Source organism: Podarcis cretensis (genome assembly GCF_951804945.1).
Source record: "Podarcis cretensis genome assembly, chromosome: 7".
Classification (NCBI taxonomy): Eukaryota; Metazoa; Chordata; class Lepidosauria; order Squamata; family Lacertidae; genus Podarcis; species Podarcis cretensis.
In genome coordinates, this window is record NC_137176.1 from 44,200,507 (window position 1) to 44,219,589 (window position 19,083).

The 19,083-nt window shown below is 38.7% G+C and overlaps 1 protein-coding gene and 1 long non-coding RNA gene across 5 annotated transcripts in view; one reads left to right on the forward strand and one right to left on the reverse strand.

The window, feature by feature from the left end:
- LOC307219648 overlaps window positions 1–15,096 on the forward strand; it is a 38,502-nt gene extending 23,406 nt beyond the window's left edge. Inside the window, exons 2-3 of the long non-coding RNA XR_013840478.1 lie at window positions 647–812; window positions 14,960–15,096. This is a non-coding gene — a long non-coding RNA (uncharacterized lncRNA). The remainder of the gene's footprint in view (window positions 1–646; window positions 813–14,959) is intronic.
- Window positions 1,927–19,083, reverse strand: part of PTPRM (protein tyrosine phosphatase receptor type M) — a 428,935-nt gene continuing 411,778 nt past the window's right edge. For all 4 annotated transcript variants that reach the window (XM_079982864.1, XM_079982863.1, XM_079982862.1 and 1 more), the window contains 10 exons: window positions 17,509–17,625; window positions 17,031–17,185; window positions 16,518–16,653; window positions 15,388–15,537; window positions 14,987–15,160; window positions 13,154–13,285; window positions 8,606–8,731; window positions 7,382–7,545; window positions 4,290–4,425; window positions 1,927–2,724 (listed from right to left, as the gene is read on the reverse strand). In XM_079982864.1, the coding sequence (XP_079838990.1) occupies window positions 2,671–2,724; window positions 4,290–4,425; window positions 7,382–7,545; window positions 8,606–8,731; window positions 13,154–13,285; window positions 14,987–15,160; window positions 15,388–15,537; window positions 16,518–16,653; window positions 17,031–17,185; window positions 17,509–17,625 (1,344 nt within the window). In that variant the 3' untranslated portion in view covers window positions 1,927–2,670. The remainder of the gene's footprint in view (window positions 2,725–4,289; window positions 4,426–7,381; window positions 7,546–8,605; window positions 8,732–13,153; window positions 13,286–14,986; window positions 15,161–15,387; window positions 15,538–16,517; window positions 16,654–17,030; window positions 17,186–17,508; window positions 17,626–19,083) is intronic.

Here is a 19,083-nt window from a genome sequence, read left to right on the forward strand (position 1 = left end):
TTAAAGTCGGTGTTAGAACTTTAATGAAAAATTGCTATCTGTATGAGGCCTCAGCTACAGGATGCTTTTATCCAGATATGTTACCTAGGATTATTTCCCTTTCCAGGTACATTTTCTTCTGTTAGAGGAGAACTACAAGAAGCCATTGTTAGCTTCCTGAAGCAAGATGTCGAGCCTGGGGCCCTTCCTTGTAAAATAATTTTTTAATAACCAGGAAAATGTGTGCATTAGAACAAGGGTTGCTCCAATATGAGTGCAATTAGTCAAGAAAGTGTCCTGCAGGGATAGAACTTGGAAAAAGTTATTAATGGAAAAAGTTAAGGTACTTATCTGTACCTTTTCTGTGTTTGAAAACTTAACTTTTTGGCTGAAATATTTTTGAAAGCTGGTTCTTATTATGGTAGAGGGTTTATCCTTCTCAGTTATCACCAACAGTTACACTGCAATTACCTTCCCAGTTAGTCATGAGAGTCTAATGTCAAAATGACTCAAAGCATTTAGTAGAAAATTTCACTATGCTCCATAAAAGATTTTTAACATTAGATATAGTGCAGGATAATATATTTTAACAATAATGGTTACATGATTTTGTAAGAACAAACAAGGATTCACTTTAACTTTAATATACGTCTTTTCTCTCCCTTAGCGTTACGTGATTGACCAGAATTCAAATTGGGAGCTGGCGGGGACTCCTGTCGTACCACGTGGCCTGCCCATGGATTTCCCAACTACCAACTGCCTAGTCATGTGTTGCTTCCAGGGGCTTGGGGCCCGATGCAACAGGCTGCAACTGCCGCCCACATTGGGACCAGGTAAAAGAGGTCATTTTCTTTCTCTCTAATTAGGACCACAAAGACATATAGTGAGGTGAGAAACACTCTGCACTGATTCAAGCTTTGTACACATCATACATTTGAAGCAGATGGCTTCGCCTAAAGAATCCCAGATTCTTTACCTTTACCACAGCTACAGTTCCCAGCACCCTTTGTGCAACTCCAGCTGATTTGCCAGCTCTGGCTGCTCCTGGGCAGATATAATATTGCCACAAGGACCAAAGCCCTTGTGGTTTCTGACTGAACCACTGGGGATGGTCATGAAGACAGTCTGGAAACTTCTGTTCAGGGGGGAAGCCCATCAGGAGCATGTTGAACACCTAACATCACATACTAGGGGGTTTGTATCAATTTTGGATTTTGGGCTTGTCAGAGGTGAAGTGGGGTTTGTACAAGGTGATACAAGTCAAAGCAGTGGCTCTTGAAGTGATTTGGTTCATGGTGTTTGGTGATCCAGATATGTATGACAAAAGCAAAACTAAATGTCTTTAAGCCTACCGTATAAGAAAACCACCAGGGAAGGGTGACAGGGGAAGGGAAAGCAAATGCCATAGGAAAAGCCTGTAATTAGAAGGAATGATTTTACCAAGAAAGTTAATCGCTTTTAGTTCTCTTCCCCCACCCCAAATTAAATGAAGATTATAATAATATCGTAATATATTTATTTATATCCCCACCTCGTTCCTTGACAGGTGGCTTAGTTACATATAACTAGCACGAAAGTCATTGGACCTATTTGTCTGCAGTTTGGCAGGTTTCTTACCCAGGGAAAATATTATTTGACTGAAGATAGTAAGGATTGGTTTTTGGAATGTTATGTACACAGGAAATGTATACATGTTCAAATGCTGAGCTATGACCTCTCAGGAATCAGAATGTCCAACTCTGCCACAGTAATGTAATCATTTGAAAGCCTTGTATTAAGTTAAGCTGAAGGCAGTTCCATGCCATAGCAGTCTATTTATTAAATGAGATTGTATTGTATATGTAATTATTTATTAAGCTGAGAAGCCAGACAGGGTAAACAAATGTTTACAGTATAATACATTAAGCATTTTCAGGGTTTAATAAAAATGATTGTCACTCACTGTGCTTCACAAAAGATTTCTTTTTAATGAATAAATAATTTGATGAAATCAAAAAAATATTTACAATATAAACAAATGGGGAAAAGCTTTGGATATATTAATCTGATCATCCTGTATTTTTTCCATTTTCTTAATGGAAAGTCTGTCAAGTCTCTCCTTTCTGAAACAATACAAGTTGGACAGAAAATACAATTCAGCAAAGTTAATGTGGTTTGTTTGTGTAGCTATTAGTTAGGTTGAAGCTACAAATGCTTTGTTTTATTAGGAGCAAATAGGATACAAATGTAACTAAAATACATTATCAAAATGCTAGACGGCATTCTCCACAGAACAAAAATGTACACTATAGTCTCTGACAACAACAGAGGATCACTGCCAACAAAAAAGTACAACAGAAAAGTACAAATTTCTTCATTAGAATAGAATTGTGCTCTTTAATTTACCAGGTGACTAGACTGGTATATCAAGTTGATGGATTTATATGATAGTGGTTTCCAATCACTGGTGCATTTTTTGTGTTACTGTGGGATTTGTAGGTGTCTCAAGCAACGGCCATACTGTGGAAAATGGGCAGTGCAAGCATTATTTTTTTTTGGAAAGACGCTCTTGGGCTCTTAAAAAGAGCCAGTACAAAGCAATATAAGCATAACACTGAGAAGTCCTCATCTCATACACACAGATATCATGAAGCAACTTGCTTTGATTGTGGTGGTGAAAGGTTTTGATTCCTCCCAGCACTATTTGCACCATCAGCCAGAATTCAAGTACTCCAAAGCCACTTCATAGCAGAATTTATATTGATCCTGGAAAATCAAAACATGAAAACAATGTCAATTGCAGCAAGGACTAAATCAAGGACACAAGTTTCAAGGACACAAGTTTCCTTTTTCTATTAGTTATAATTACATAATAATACAAATTTCTGTGCAGATTTATACATGGTTAATGTTCATCAGTTTTAAAATTACTGCAATGGCAATAAGATTATTCACATAAGCAAATAAATAAGTAGAACACTTGGAAATTTCTATTACAGAAAAGTGATAGAACAGAGGGAAGGAAAGAGCCATATATGTTACTCTGAGCTCTTTGGAAGAAGGGTAAAATAAATATGAACCAAATGCTGAAATCACAATGACCAAGTACCGTATTTTTCACTCCATTAGACACACTTTTTTCCTCTTAAAAAGGGGAAATGTGAGTGCGTCTTATGGAGCAAATGGCACTGTGCAGAGAGGTAGAGCTGCGCAGCGCCCCTTCAGCGAAGCGGGAGGAGGAACGGAGCCCCTTCTGTTCCTCCTCCCACTTCGCTGAAGGGGCGCTGCACAGCTCTCCCTCTCTGTGCAGTGCCTGTCCTGCAAAGCCGGAGGAGGAACAGAAGGGTCTCCTTCTGTTCCTTCTCCAGCTTCGCTGAAGGGGCGTTGAGCATTCTCCCTCTCAGAGAGGGAGAACTGCGCAGCGCCCCTTCAGCGACGGGCCTGTCCTGGCTTCTGCCTTAGCCGCGCGCACCCTCTTTGGGCAGGGGGAGCCTTCATCCCTCTGCCCTGAAGAGGCTTGGCACGGTTATCCCAGAAGCCAGAACAGCCATACGGTATCCCAGAAGCCAGATCCCTGTTGCTGTTCTGGCTTCTGCGATTCAGAATATTTTTTTCTTGTTTTCCTCCTCCCAAAACTAGGTGCATCTTTTGGAGCGAAAAATACGGTACTTGTTTAGCTATCCAAATGCTCTTTTAGCAGGATGCATCCTTCCTTACACTACTGATGAACAAAGTAGACCATAATGCCCTGATGCTTTGCGGTGTCCTATATGGTTTTTATAGAACAACAGCTGGCATTTCAGCAATTCTACATATAAGAAGTTCCATAAAACACTCTACAAGGAAATAATTGCTCTTGGCCCTTTGTTTCTGAACTCTTTTAATCCTTCTGCAAGATAGAAGAGCCATAATTAAATGCAATACTCTGAATGTCAAACTGAAATTCACAGTCTTGATAAATATTAGGAGATTAAGCTATTTATAAAATATATAATTTGAAAATCTGGCATTTCATTTTACATGACTATTATTTCTGCCACACAAAGGCTGTTCTCCATGTGGATTGCACTGCCAGAAAGGGAAATTAATAAGGATGTTCTGTTGAAAGTTGAAAGTTTTCACAAAAAACCCCAGCATACACTGAACAAGTCTCCTTGGGAGGAAAGCAGTGTAAAATACTTTTACAAGCCAAGTGATTTCATTATCCCCTTTAGAAAACAACAGGCTTGCTTTTATGAACCGCTCTCAGTTTAAATCTCAAAAATGTCACTGTGCCTTATGATAACAGGAATTTCCCCCCCTACTTAGTAGAGCAGTTTAAAAGCTCATACCAGAAGGTCCACCATGTTAGGCTTATTATTCCTCAAGGTCTTCACAGCATGGAAAACATCAACAGCCCTCTGGTGTCGCAGCATTTCACAAACAATACTGATTGCACAAAACGTCCCACTGCGGCCACCTCCATTTCTGCAAGAAAAGCAATGACTTGATTATTTTGTAGCTTTGTGTTATTTCCCCTTAATAGTACATGTGGGTCTACCCCCACCCCAAAACCCCAGTATGACATATGTTGATGTGCCAATCCACCTGGACTGTGATAAGGACACTATTTGAGGGTTCACAGAGCATCTACTGCATTTAGGTCCCATAGCCTGATTTCAGGTATGGGCTATTTTGGTGTAGCGCTGAAACTATATGTTTCTTACTTTCTTGACTATTGCTTCTAAACAACACCAGCCTATTTCACAAGGTGGGTGATGGGAATTTTTGTGACAGTCTTGTTATTGAAGCAATCTCTGGCCATACCATATTTACATGTGGACACGCAAAGTTCATACATGTCCTGGAAGGTAACTAAATGGTTTTTTAACAACTGAAGAACAAACTTACAATTATTTATAAAAATTAAATTCAAATGGATTTTTTTTAAAAAACCATTAACTCTTCCAGTACAAGAAAATATATAAAATGGTCCAGATCAAAGTGAAGTCCACCTGTTGGTCTTATTTCTTGTAGATATAAAACCTCTTTAATTCCACGTTATCTGATTACATTTTAACTCATTGCCTCCGGAGAGCCTCTGGCAGTCAAGAGTAAAAGCAATGGGCTAAATGGACAAATATTTTGACCTGGGATAAAGCAGTTTCCTATGTTCTAATGTTTTGTACTACCACAATTGATCAGTATCAAGATTATATATAGATTCATTTAGCTGAACTATCCTCATTTTGATGCAATTTCTAATTGCTCGATGTTCTAAAAACCCACAAACAAACCTACACACTACCGAAGGTATGAGAAATTCCCAAACTTCTTATTTTTGTCTTGTGGAAATAAGTAGGAAGAGTGGCTGCAGAGAAAAGAACTTTACTTTTGGAACTGAATTAAATCATGATCCAATTCAGGGGCCAATTCACATTCAATACTCCCAACCATGGTTGGGGGATCAGAAGCAGGCTGCAGAACTACATGCTTCCTTTTCTGGACCCTTAATTCTTTAACTTCCAAAATTCCCTCTACTGGCCTGAACCACAATTAAGGCTTTCCATTAGAATATCCACTACCCATGGCCCATACTAACCAGGAATCTATGCTTGGGGTAGTGGAAGAAGAAGAAGAAGAGTTTGGATTTGATATCCCGCCTTTCACTCCCCTTCAGGAGTCTCAAAGCGGCTAACATTCTCCTTTCCCTTCCTCCCCCACAACAAACACTCTGTGAGGTGAGTGGGGCTGAGAGACTTCAAAGAAGTGTGACTAGCCCAAGGTCACCCAGCAGCTGCATGTGGAGGAGCGGAGACTCGAACCTGGTTCCCCAGATTACAAGACTACCGCTCTTAACCACTACACCACACTGGCTCTCATGGAAACAAACTCATGGTCTGGATCCTAGTTCTTAAGACATGTTTTAACAGATTGAGAGTAACAAAAATGTGAGGCCTCTGTGTTCAGATGCATGATTAGATATAGCATTTAATAAAACTTTCTTCTGAAAATTAAAAATAACCATAGATAATCTCTCTCCTTCTGGAAACTCTATTATTTCCACAACTATTCTAATTAGCATCTTTAGATTCCACTTCATTGAAAATAATAAACCTTAATAATTACCAGAGTGCAGACTAGTTAGCTTGCAGCTTTTTAAAGCTAGAACTCACAAATGGTTGATTTTCAAAGGAAGTGACAATATGGCACATCTGTCACATCCAGGCAGCATGAAAAGAATGTTCCCTACTGCCAAATACTGGATGATATTGTGCCATTCTTTGAGCATTTTAATTAAAATTAAGTCATTTAAAAGGATTATGTTGGATGGTTTCCCCCACTTTCTGTGCTGCCTGGAAGTGATGTATATGCGTGTGTGCAGGAGATGTGGTACAGCCATTTAATATTACAAATAATTGAGATGATATCAATTTGCATTTTAAAAGGACCTCCCAGATATGGATCTCAAACCATTAATAAGCGAAACCTCACAAGATTAGGAATTATAATTTCTATTCAACAAGTGGTAAAACTAGACACCATGATCAGGGGGCAAGTGATAATTTTGGGGGGAACCATAGCAAGCAGTTTTAACCCCCCCCCCAACAATGACACCTTACATTAGGAAGGGGAGTGGGGCAGAGATGAAAGTGAATAGTCAGTGCTTGGTAGAATAAGTAAGGGATGAGGAGATTTTTTAAAAAGCTGTAGTAGAGCAAGAGGGATAGCTTGAGGTGTGGTGGATAAGCTTGATGAATAAAGGCAAAATAAGAGACTGAAATACAGTATCATATCATGGTATGAACACCCTTGGAATAATGTATACTGTTGTTATCATAATAATAATAATTCAATTTCTATACTGCTCTTCATTTAAAGATCACAGGGTGTACAATATAAAAGCATCAAATATAAAGCATAAAAACTATTGCTATTTTTCTAGAAAAAAAGTACTGGAACTCTCTTATGTAGTCCATTACAGAGGCAAGACAAAGGTCCAGCACATCCACTACCACACCTGCAAATGTAAAGGAGGAGTCATCAACATATTGCTGGCAATGTACTCCAAGACGTTTCATGTAGGTGTTCAACATCATGGGGGATAAGATCAACCATGAGGAACCCACATTGAAGGCTCCACAGGGCTGAAGAACATTCTCCAAGCATCACCCTCTGGAAATGACCATCCAAGTAGGACTGGAACCACCACAAAGTGGTGAAACCCACTCTGAGCTTGGACAAGCCACTCCAGAAGGATACCATGGTCGATGGTATTGAAAGTCACTGAAGAAGTCAAGGAGAATTAACATTTCCTCTGTTTCTCTCCCAACAGAGGTCATCATACAGCATAACCCAAGCAGTTTCTGTGCCAAAACCAAGCCTAATGTTTGTCTTTTTTCCCTCTTAAAGCCATCTAAACTAGTGGCCAATATTCACTCACAAGCAATGGACGACTGTACGGCCTTCACCTCCATTGTATTCTTCCTGCCATTTGTCTACCTGACGTATGAGTTTCAGAAAAGAACGTTTGGATACAGGAGTGTCTCTATACATGGGCCATCCTAGGAACTGAAATTGCTGCACCATTCGATAGCCGTCCTGGGGCTGTGGGGACCCAACCAGTAGAAGAATAAAAAGACAGCATTATTTATTCTACATCCAAATAATATATACGTTACATGCTCTCATCAACAGTGATTATTAAAGCAGATTACTACTTGTTATTTGCTACAGGAATTTTCATTTGGGAGTTATGACTCTGAATCTCAGAGATATATTAAGATGATTTTCTAAACTGCTGAATATACAAATATACTAGAGTGGAACAATGGTACAGCTGCAAGAGCCAATATTATAGCAATCACCAGCTAGGCAAAGTGAAATTTGCAATATAGCTCCAATTATGGCTGCCCTTTTTATATGCTCATCATTTTCAAATTTTCAGAATGAACTTTCGTTGTGTGATGACTGATTGTTAATAAGCCAAATAAAGACCCACATATTCAGAATAACATCACTTCATTAGCATCTCTCTCCAAAGACACATTTTATTTTATATGTGAATGAATTCTTTCTACTAATTTTTTAGAAAGGGAAGGAAATGTTTTCTCATTCTTGACAATCCTACATATTCAATAATCTTGATTTACATTTCTGAATGCTGTGAGATAAAAGAAAGTTTCAATTGGTACTTTGGATTTGAAAAATATCCAAAAGAGGTTTCAAGCCTTTTAAGCTGTATCTTGCAACCCTAGGGTGTGGAAATATTCAAAACCTCAAGTTCTAATATGCCCCCTTAATTTTTGGAAACTTATCTACATATATCACCAAATAAAAAGGCTTGCCAATTTTGTCCCTCTCATTACTAAGCACAATAATTTTAAAAGAAAACTCTGGAAAAAAGAGCTGAGTAGACTTCTACAATATTTTCTTAAGTAGGAGGTAGTAGATGATTATTGTTTAGCTAAGTAGGCCTTTTCTGAGCATTGCATTCTGAGCATACAGTTTTACATGTAAAAAAATTGTTTCAATTTAACATCAGGCGCAATACAAAGGAACTCAATAAAGCTAGGAACCATAATTATTATTATTTGTTATAAATCCACATGTGAATTAGATTTTTTGACCATCTTCCAAGAAACAAATAACTGAATAAGGTCCTTACTCTTGCTGCATTATAAATTCGGAATATCCGGCTGATAATGTCTTCTTCTAAATCAGCAGAAACAAACTCCACCTGAATAGGACCATGTCGATGAACTCCATTTTCAGGCCAATATTGTGGACACAACTGTAGAACAAAAAGATCAATAAACACATAGACATATTATCTACAAAATATGTTTCGGCATGTCGCCCTATAGCTTAATCCACTTGCTTTCACATGTGAACAGGTGGGCCAATGTGCCCAAAGCGCTCCATAGAAGAACGGGTGCCCTGTCCCTCTCTGTGCTGGGGAATGCTCCAAATGCTAAATCACTTCCCAGCATTAAAGAGTAGAGATGAGGAAGAAGCTTGATTTAGTTCAAATCTGAAGGTGAACATACCTAATCTGCCCTTTCTGAAATAATACACAAACCAAAGGACAGCCTTCCTTCACAATTCTCCAAAATTTGCCACACAGTTTTCTGGCCAGGTAACGTGTACTAAAATGTAAAAACTAGTGTAGTGTTCAAATACAGTAAATGCAAATAAATACAAATGCATATATTATTTGGGGAAGGGGTCAGGCAAGTTTCTTTGAAGATGAAGACCAGATGGCCACTGCAGTGCCATTTCAAAGGGATGAGCTGGGTTGCAATAGCTGCATCTAAGTGACAAACATCCAAAAGTGCAGTGGGGGCGGGGTGTAAGCTAGAGAGTTGCAGTCTGAGTGAGCTGTAAGGAGATGCTGGCGACAGAGGAGCCAAAGCTTTGACTAATGAAGAGGTGTCAGTGCTGTGAGCCCTTCCATCCTAAATAAAATCATGTATCTTAAAAGACACTAGGATCTCTGCTGACCTTTCTTCCAAGAAAACTGAGCCCTGGGGTAAGTGCACAATTCTCACCGCTTGTCAGATGGCGTGGCATGCAACAGTATGCCACTACCTATGTATAGAGCTTCATATGCGTATTGGACCCCCATTGGAGCTATGGATCGTAACTTATTTTGCAGGCTTCCAACAAAAAGTCAGCATTTTAAGCCTTAATATATTTTTTGCTCATTAACAATGTTACAAAACCTTTGCCGAATCACACAGGAACGATTCTAATTCTCACATAGTACTATCTTGTACAGAGTTACATATGTATAGGTTCCATGGAAATCAGTGGGTATATAATTGATGTACAACCCTTTTACTAGACTTTTATTTCTGTTTATTTATTTACAGCATTTCTGGACCCCTTTCAATGAAACGATAAAATAAATCTAATTATAACTGTATAAAATCAATAATTTAAAAATGAACACCAGCTGCAATAAGCTCTCAGGCTAATTCCTAAATGTCTGGCAGAACAAAAAACTTCCACCTGTTTCTGAGAAGCATCCAGGGAAGTACACAGATGGATTTCTCTGAGGAGAGCATTCTATCTAGGATAGTCATATTGGAGATGCTGTCCCTGGAGATATTTGAGCACAATGTAGAACCTTAGGTCAGAACCAGATTTTGAATTGGGTTTGGTTTAGTCCAACTATACTCATCTTCTTTTATACAATTTTGCCCTAGTATTTCTTGCTGCTAAATTCTTAAACCTTTTCGGCATTTGGAGTGACAGATTTCTGACATTAAACATCAGTTTAGCAATAGCCTGTGACAGCATGCAAGGGTGCTGTCAAACACCTCAACGTGTTGGGCATTATTTGAGGCGCACACACCACCAGAAGTCCAGTCTCTATCCCCAGGGTATGATAAACAGTTCATAGCTGGAAACCGAACCCTATCCGTTACTAAATTCCCAGAGGCAACATTTTGCTTTCAGTTCACCACTACTGGATAATACCAGAGCTGCCTGGAAGTTTTGCTGATTTTTATATTTGTGAATGTCTTGTTTCTCCTTTGAAAATTTGTCCCAGAAAGTTTAAGTATGGGAAATAGTAACCAGAGGGGCTCACAGACATTACAGAGCTGTATTCTGGTTGATTTACATGTTAGATAACGCTGTGTAGGTTGAACAGTCTTACAGGGCTGTTTAATCCTTCACCTTCCAATATTCCCAGAAATCAACTTATAAGTGAGCTATGAATTTTTTAGTAGAAACAGACACACCTGACACAGTGGGAAAAGAAAAAAATATGGAGGGTTTCCAAGGGATGTACTTACCCAGGAATTCTCCTGGGCAAGACTTGGGAACAATAGTGAAGTGAGCACAAAAGGAAACTTTTCCTGCTAGCATGAGGACTGTGTTCATATTAGGACTTTTTGAACATAATACAAAACTATGATTTAGCTTTAAGTGTATGAACAAAATGTTTTTACTATGTTCTGGTAACCAATCTAATGAATAGTCTGTGTGACTAATGCAATATAGGGATAAAGGAGTTATTTAAAATTAAAAGTGTAAATGAACGTTATGATTGCTCTTTCCCTTTCCATTTTCCGCGTCCTTTTTACCCTTTGAATACTGAGTTGAATCTGTTAATTAAAATCTTGTAACTGACATTGGTGAAAGTACCAGAGCAGATGTAGTACCTGAGAGCAAGCATGCCGCAGCGGTTTTAAAAGGCAGCTAAGACCAATGGGAAGCTAAAACAGCTTAGTGCTCTTGTATATTCAAATCAGGGAGCAGATATTCAAATGTGCATTTTAGTGGCAGCTAAAAGTCTAGGTCCCTGGAGCCTTTCCTCTTTCACTCTGAAAAACAACCTACCCACGCACAAAAACAAGGATTTTGCATTTCAGTGTGGCTGGGGTTTAGAAATATAAAAGGGGAGTGTCTGCAATTTGTAAATACTGACTTGCATTAGTGATGATTTTCATAAAAATGATAACAAAATTATTCTAATGCTAATACAAATACTTTCCTGTAACTATTAAAACTGTTCATGATGAATCCACTCCAAACACTGCTTAGTTAAAACATTTAATTAAGAAGTACATACTATGGGCATGAAATTGTAGAGGAACAGTGGTCAGGAATTATGCATTTTGCATCCATTGTTTGAGTCTAATGCCAAGATAGGCAGCTACCATTTTGCTACCAAAGGAAGGCTGCGGTGGATGCTGTTTTGCAAGCATCCAGAGCTCAGCAGGGTATGCATTCAGAGAAATGATAATGCAGGCACTCTTGTGCTCAGATGACAGTGAGGAGTGCAGAGCTGGTGTCCAAAAGATTACTAATTTGAGGGGTGAAAATGATGAGACACTGGGATATCTTTCTGACACCTTCTATCAACCCCACTGTTTCATCCCTGTTTGAGATGATAGACTAGTCTGATGGGGTATATGAACATCCTTTGACATGTTTACTTCCACTGTAGTAAGTTTACAAGGTAATTGACGAGCCCATACAAGTTCTACAGTGGCCCTGTCATACTCAGTCTAGAGAGAGGTGTGTGAAACAAGTCACAGAGGCAGCAAGCAGGGTGTATACACATGAGAAACATGATTAAGAACTGTTTAACTGATGTCACTACTTTCTCATGTTTTATGATTACAAGGTATTGTATATTTAGTAGGATATGTTTTATGCAGAGAAACTTTTTTATAGTATTATCTGACATTTTAAGCAAGTAAAATTAAAATTCTTTGGTTTTCTGAGAGCAGTTTATGTGCTTGCTAATGTAGACTTAGCAAGCTAAATGTTGTCCAATGACAAAAATAATAGATTTAAATTCCTCACACCCCAAAACATATTTTTAAGACCCCTCATTGAAGACCCCCTAAAATGGCATGCCCTACAATCAATATAGTGCATTATTCTCCGATTGATGCATTATATTTCACGGAGGGCAGGGCGGGGATGTTCCAATGGAGATACACATATAAAGCCTTATCCAATTAAAAAAGAAAAGGTTTGACTCTGATCAATGCTCGTTTTCTTCAGAAAGATAATATCAGTTGCAGTTAAGTTGCACTTCAACCCCCAAGGAATAGAAGTTGAGCTCATATGCGTAGTATGATGGATAATGTCTGACTCAGGCCAAACTTCAAATTTCCCTCTCAACAATAAAACCTCAGACCTTATGTCAGTCACTATTTTTCTTTCTAATCTACTTCACAGGGTTGTTGCTAGAATAGCGTGGACTAATTTCTATGCAGAACACACACAAGGTTCCTTGGACAAAAAGCAGGATACAAATGTAATAAATAAAACATGATTAAACATGTAATAAAATAAGTTAACTAAAAGTTACAGCTTTGGGGCTTATCTATAACTGGTCTGTTGACAATTACTCCACTAAACAAATGAATTGTTTCCAGTGTTCCTCCCCAGTACTGCAAATGGAACAGCTGCATAAAAGGAACTGCAACTAAAACCAGTCGACTGGCATTTTGTTAATGGTCAGAATGGGAATGAGTAATGAGTAACAGTCCGAGCTACAGTTCCAACAACAATTTTCTACAATACATTGCCTGAAGGAGTCTTGGCTTGAAAAGGATGCAATATCAGTTAAAATTATTGGGACTGGAGGAGCTAGGTTTGAGCATCAAGTTTTTCACAGCACGGATCTTTACAAATGAGAAGATGCTAGTTATGATGATGTTTCATTCCACTCATTTCTTTGACTTACTTGTGCTGGATCTACATCATTGAGCATAACTATTGATGTGCAGTGGTAGTCTAGAACCAGTCTCCAGAAATCTTTGACGGTGTTTGGTAAAGGATGCTGGGTAACGATAAAAGCTGAAGGCTGTTTATAGCTCTGTAAAACAAGAGAAAAGATAATTCCACTGAGCAAAACTGTCAGGATTAAAGCTTTAATAAGGAAGTATCAGCTGCAACAAAGAGAACTCAAGTATAAGGGCATTAATAGATGCCAGCGGTATTGAATAGCTTCAGAGCAGCATGGGAGAGAGAAACAGAGGACATGTACAGACGTGTTTATTAGCTGAACTTTACTGGTGAAATCTGATGATTTGCTAGACTTCATGGAAGGGGCAGCAGTTGTTGAATGGAGCTGGAATATTCAATGGAGCAATTTTATCACCGTTGGACAGGGACATGGCTGGTTTTGAGATCCCACCTACACGAATGGAGCCTCAATATACACTGGTGCTATGGTAGTATTATCATTGAACCAGCAGTACCTATCACTCTTGAAATCTGCACATTAAATAAATACTACCAAAAGGTGGGTAGAGCAGGGGTGTAGTGTGGGAGGAATGGAACCTAGCCAGAACCTCTGGTCTGCTCATACTGTATATTAGAAACAATGAACAGATTAACCAAATATTATGTGGAAATCCTATGGTCCAGTTAAGATGGCCACTATTATGTCAGGGCTAATAGAGGAACAACATAGTTGCAAGCCCATGCTCAACTAGCACCAAAGCCAAAAGTATGACACCTGCAGAAACGAGAGGAAATCTACTAACGCCACCAGCCACTCCCATAGCATCTCTGACATCTTTATTGCCACCCACCAATCATGTGGCTGCATTAGATATGTGATGATGGCAACCATCAATGGATGTCAATGAAACGACCCTACCTAAACACAATCTTTCTGCACACCTTTATTACAATCAGGTTAATCCTCAGAGAACATTATATAAATGCATACTACTTTTATTACTCTTTAAAGGATTGCTTTTATGGAAGGTTATTTTAAATGTCTTCATTCTTCTCCAAAGTCTGCTTTCTTGGCATGTGTGACAGCCTTAATTACTGTTGCTCTAAAATGTCAGCGATACTCTACAAATCTCTAGAGAGTGTAAAACATGTTTAAGTATCCTTGTACTGATACCCTATTAGTGCTATTAAAACTTCCATGGCTGCATTTAACTGGAGTGGGGGGAGCGGAGGAGGGAGAAAGAATCATGTTTAGGAAATGTTCACTCATTCAGAAATGAACAGAGTGACTGACGTAATGGCTTGCATTCTACCTATACCAACTGGCAACTATTATTTTCCTTCGTTAATTACTATGAAATTTAAAAGGAAAGAAAACTAAAACACTGCTGCAAACTTTTCATTATGCTGTTTGGTTGACTTAGGCTGCATTGTTTACACAATTACCTGGGAGTAAATCCTATTGTGGTATGTTAATGACAAACATCTGAGTAGACATGCACAGGATTGTACTTTTTTTGACATTCTGAATAGCTCTTTTCCCTCTTAGGTGTTATTATAATTAATATTCAAGTACTAGATAAGACATCTAAGCCATTTCCATTGTCAATATTCCCCATCCCCACTTTCTAGTTCTCTTAATAAAGCTTTCAGACTTTAAACAATATCTATAAACATAGATTTGATAAAACAAATCTAGAATATAAAATATATCCAAAAGTTGAAAGACTTTTGGAGGGGAGTCATTTTTCAGGAGCAAAAATTGAGCCCCCTTTTGCTGAATTTGCTTTTCTGTATTTTCCAGACTATTAACATCAGGACAGGTGCTTACATCCATCAGTGCAGCATTGATGTAGTTACTGCTTTCCCCATCTATTGTGATGAGGAAAGGTAGGCATCTGTCTGGAGGAAGCACATCCATGCACCGATTCTTCTCATGATTCCGTGGTAAAAGTGCTATGCTGCAATCCTCCACGCGCAGAGTTGGAGTCACCATGTTAAGGGTCTACAAACAACAACAACAACAATACAATATGAGAGGAAGAGCTGATTGGCAATGAATGTGCCTTCAGAATAGGATTATGAGTATCTTTAATTTTAAAAGAGAGTCTGTGCTTCAGAGAATAATGAAAGATTCTGGTCTCACACTTTAAAACAAACAAATAAACCTTATGATACAAAGGCCATTGTCCTGTTGTGCTTTTAAAAATGTATCCATGGCCCATGGCTTACCCTAAATTCTTCTTTGATCTGGCTTGAATTGGTCTGAGGGTCCAGTTTGTTCATTTCATAATATACAGATCTAACTTGAGAGGCTGGAACAGAGGTATCCCCACACAGACAAGCTTCCAATATTGCATCATGTATGAATACATACTGTTCCTGTAGAAGTAAAGAGATAGGTGATAGTACCCACATAAATGATAGGTTTCTTTCCCAATGAAAAAATGAAGAACTAAATGTGGTTTTCAGCTTTTGCACATGCTATTGAAAAACCAACTATAGTATCCGTTATCATAGTACAATACTACAGTGTTACATATTTACTGTAATCCACTAAATATGAAGGGCAGGTGTTATTCTACTTTACGACTCCGGACTGCATTTAGTTTCCCCTTAGTCCCATTTTTGTTCTCTCCTCATTGCAGAAGTGTATATGCTTTCAACCCACCACCATCAGTGACCTGACAGCTGCAGCAGGAAATGCACTTCTTCATACAGGGCAGAGCTATACTATGGAACTCATGATGGTGTTGATGGCCACCAACTAAGATGGCTTTTAAAAGGGATTAGAGAATCTCATATAAGAATGCCGTCAATGAGTACTAGCCTTGATTGTGGCACATTACTTTCCAGGATCAGAGGCAGCATGTCTCTTGAGCTCCAGCTGCTGGGAAACAACAGCAGGAGACTTCATGTACTGCATTTATGCTTCCAATAAGGAACTGGCCAGCCACGGTTACTTAATAGAAAACTCTCTACAGTACTGAGTAAATGAGTTTCCTCTGCTTGCTGAAGTCTCTCCTTAGGTGTCACTTGCACTGCAAAATATTTCCTGATGCACCCCAGCCTCACCTTGCCAACAACCCCTATTGCCACCCATTGTGGTCTCATCCTCCCTACTTCATTTCTCACTCTGTGACTTCTCTTTCCACTTTTACTGTGTCACTCTAATGCATATTATAAGCCTTCTGCATGGCTCCATCTCTATCGGACACAAGCAGCTGATGCTAAATAATGCCAGGAAGCAGCAACAGGGCACATCACCTAAATGGATGTGAATTCTAACTTCTGGTAAAATGAAATGCATTTTTCTTATGCACAAGGAGAGAGACTGGAGCAGGAAAGGGTGATGGGAATACCTCCGTTTGCACCATGTTAACTCTTCGAGACCGAAGCTCTCTGACGCAGTTGTATATATCTACAACACCTTCCCTTTCTGCCATATCTAGCATAATGTCAATCACAATGAAACACCCAGTTCTGCCAGCACCGGCGCTGTAAATACAAAAGCACAATTAGTACGAGTTAAAAGTTCAGAAAGTGCTTGCCGTTGAATTTGAAATCAGATTCTTGAGTGGCATACGTAATGAACATCATTTGAATGTGCCTTAAATATATCATTAGGGGTTTTCAGCAATGTAGCTGACATCTTTCACATTTGAGGGTAACAATTTCTTATTAAGGATGCTATAGATCATTGTAACCTGTCTACAGACTGCTGTCTGTCGATCAGCAGTGGTTGAAAAAAAATGGCATTCAAATTAACATTGACTACAAACAGCTCAGCCCAGTGCGTGTTTAATTTAAAAGGATAAAATTAGACAGTGACCTTCTCAACTAGGCATGCCAGAAGGCCTTTTCATTGCACTAACCTGCAGTGTACAACCAGCGGGCCTGCATTTGGTGGGCTTTTGGACTTGACTTGCCGGACAAATCCTAGAAGTCCTGTAGCATGGTAAGGTACACCGTGATCTGGCCAACCTGTGAAGTGGAACTGCCTGATTTCTCGGATTTCATGGGCACCTCTCTGGCCATCCATCGTTGAATAAAAAGAGAAGAAAGGGGAATGTTGCAGAAAGCATTTTAAAAGAAAACAAAAGCAGGAATTCCTTAACGTGGCACTTCTTAAAGCACAATTGCTATTTAAAGTCCTGCCCCCACTTCTATTTCATAAGCCATTGGAGAGGAACATGCTGCTGTTTAAATGGGGGGGGACCTGACCTCACCATTAGGGGGCAGTAGAGTATTACCCACAAAGTAGTTTGGAAAAAGGGTTGACTTTAAAGATGTTGCAACTTTAACACAGACATGATTAGAAACATATGAGAAACTATATCTTTAAACACTAACCTTTTCCACAGCAAATGTTCGAATAACATATTCTGCCAGGAGCTCTGTTTCTATTAGAGTAACTTTAATGTCTTTATATATCTCTGTGTCATCCGGCCAGTATTTACAGCACTTGACCTTTTAGAAATAAAAAAAAATTAAAAAAATCAAGGTTTATATATATTTCAATTTGAAGCATTCCTTAACACTTTTGCAGTGATGTACAACTGAACTGCCCACAAAACAGCCATGCTGCCTACACAAAAGAAATGGATCATTAGTTTTAAAGAACACAATCTTCTTTTTCAAAGAATAGTTCTGTGAGTTAAAGGTGGAAATAGCATTCAGCGCAAGTTGGGGAAATTGTATGAATCACGTTAGTATTTGTGCCATGAACAGCTCAGTTAAAATAACCACTCATTTCCTGTTTTTCTCCCTGTTGAGGGAGTATCCAGAGGGAAAAGCAACAAAGCTGCATTTAAACATTTACAGCCTCCTGAAGTTGGTTATTTGTCTCTAAAGTGTCTCATTCCTTTATGAAAAAGCACACTGTGACATGATTCCTTTTTAGTGGAAGAAAGGTTTGTTTTATTTTTTGAAATATTAACTGCTCTGAAAACCTAACAGAAAAGCAGGGGTGGTGGTAACTATGTATGTGTAAAACATAACACAGAATGTGTAAAATCTGACATATGCAGTAATGAGATTTGAATGACAAAAAGATTCTATTTGTGGACCTGAACCTGATGCCCAGTGAGACTGAATAACTCATTAGGCCCCTAGCAGAAAACTTGGCAAGTTACTTCACGCGGCCTATCCCTAGCCAAGGAACACGTATGCAAAACTGGGGCAAGATACACTTAACATTTCCTTCTTGTGCACACTTAACATTTTGTACAGGATTTCCCTGAGTTGTATGATTGGACCCTGTTTTCCATGTCTGAATCTTCTGAATTTCTGTTTTATTTGCTGTTATTTGTTTTTATATTGCTTTTTTAAAACTAGTTTTAGGTTATATTTTTGTTTTAGTGACATTTGTGTTTAGACTGTGAACTGCTTAAAGATTTTTGTAATATTGAGTGGTACACAAATGCTTTTAAATAAAAATAAATAAAAGAAATTACACATGTGTGTACACACTTATATACACAATACACTCATAGAAATGTACGTTTATTTGTAAAAAGTTTTTTTTTACTAAAAACCATACAGATATAAATTTTAAAGTTCTGTGTTTCCTTCTAAAATATTATAGCCCCCCCCCACTGCGAATGGGACCATTGCCTGGAAGAGCCTCACTGAGCTCCAGCCCTTCCTTTTTCTTGCGCATGAAGCAGCTCCCTCCATGTGCTATGCACATGCCTTGTGTTGTGGAGATGAAGGGTTTGGTGATATGGAAATTGTATAGAGTTCCTTTGTTCCGCACAACTGTCTCTGTGCTCTCATGTTTGTTGTTGTGGAAACATGGCTCTCGAGTCAAGTGGAATCCCACCCATAGGCCCTGTGGCAGGACACACAGGACAGAACCTGTAATATGTAGAACTCTGTAGAAGCATCCAAAGCAATGTGCAAAGTTTTGTGTATAAATGGCAGGAT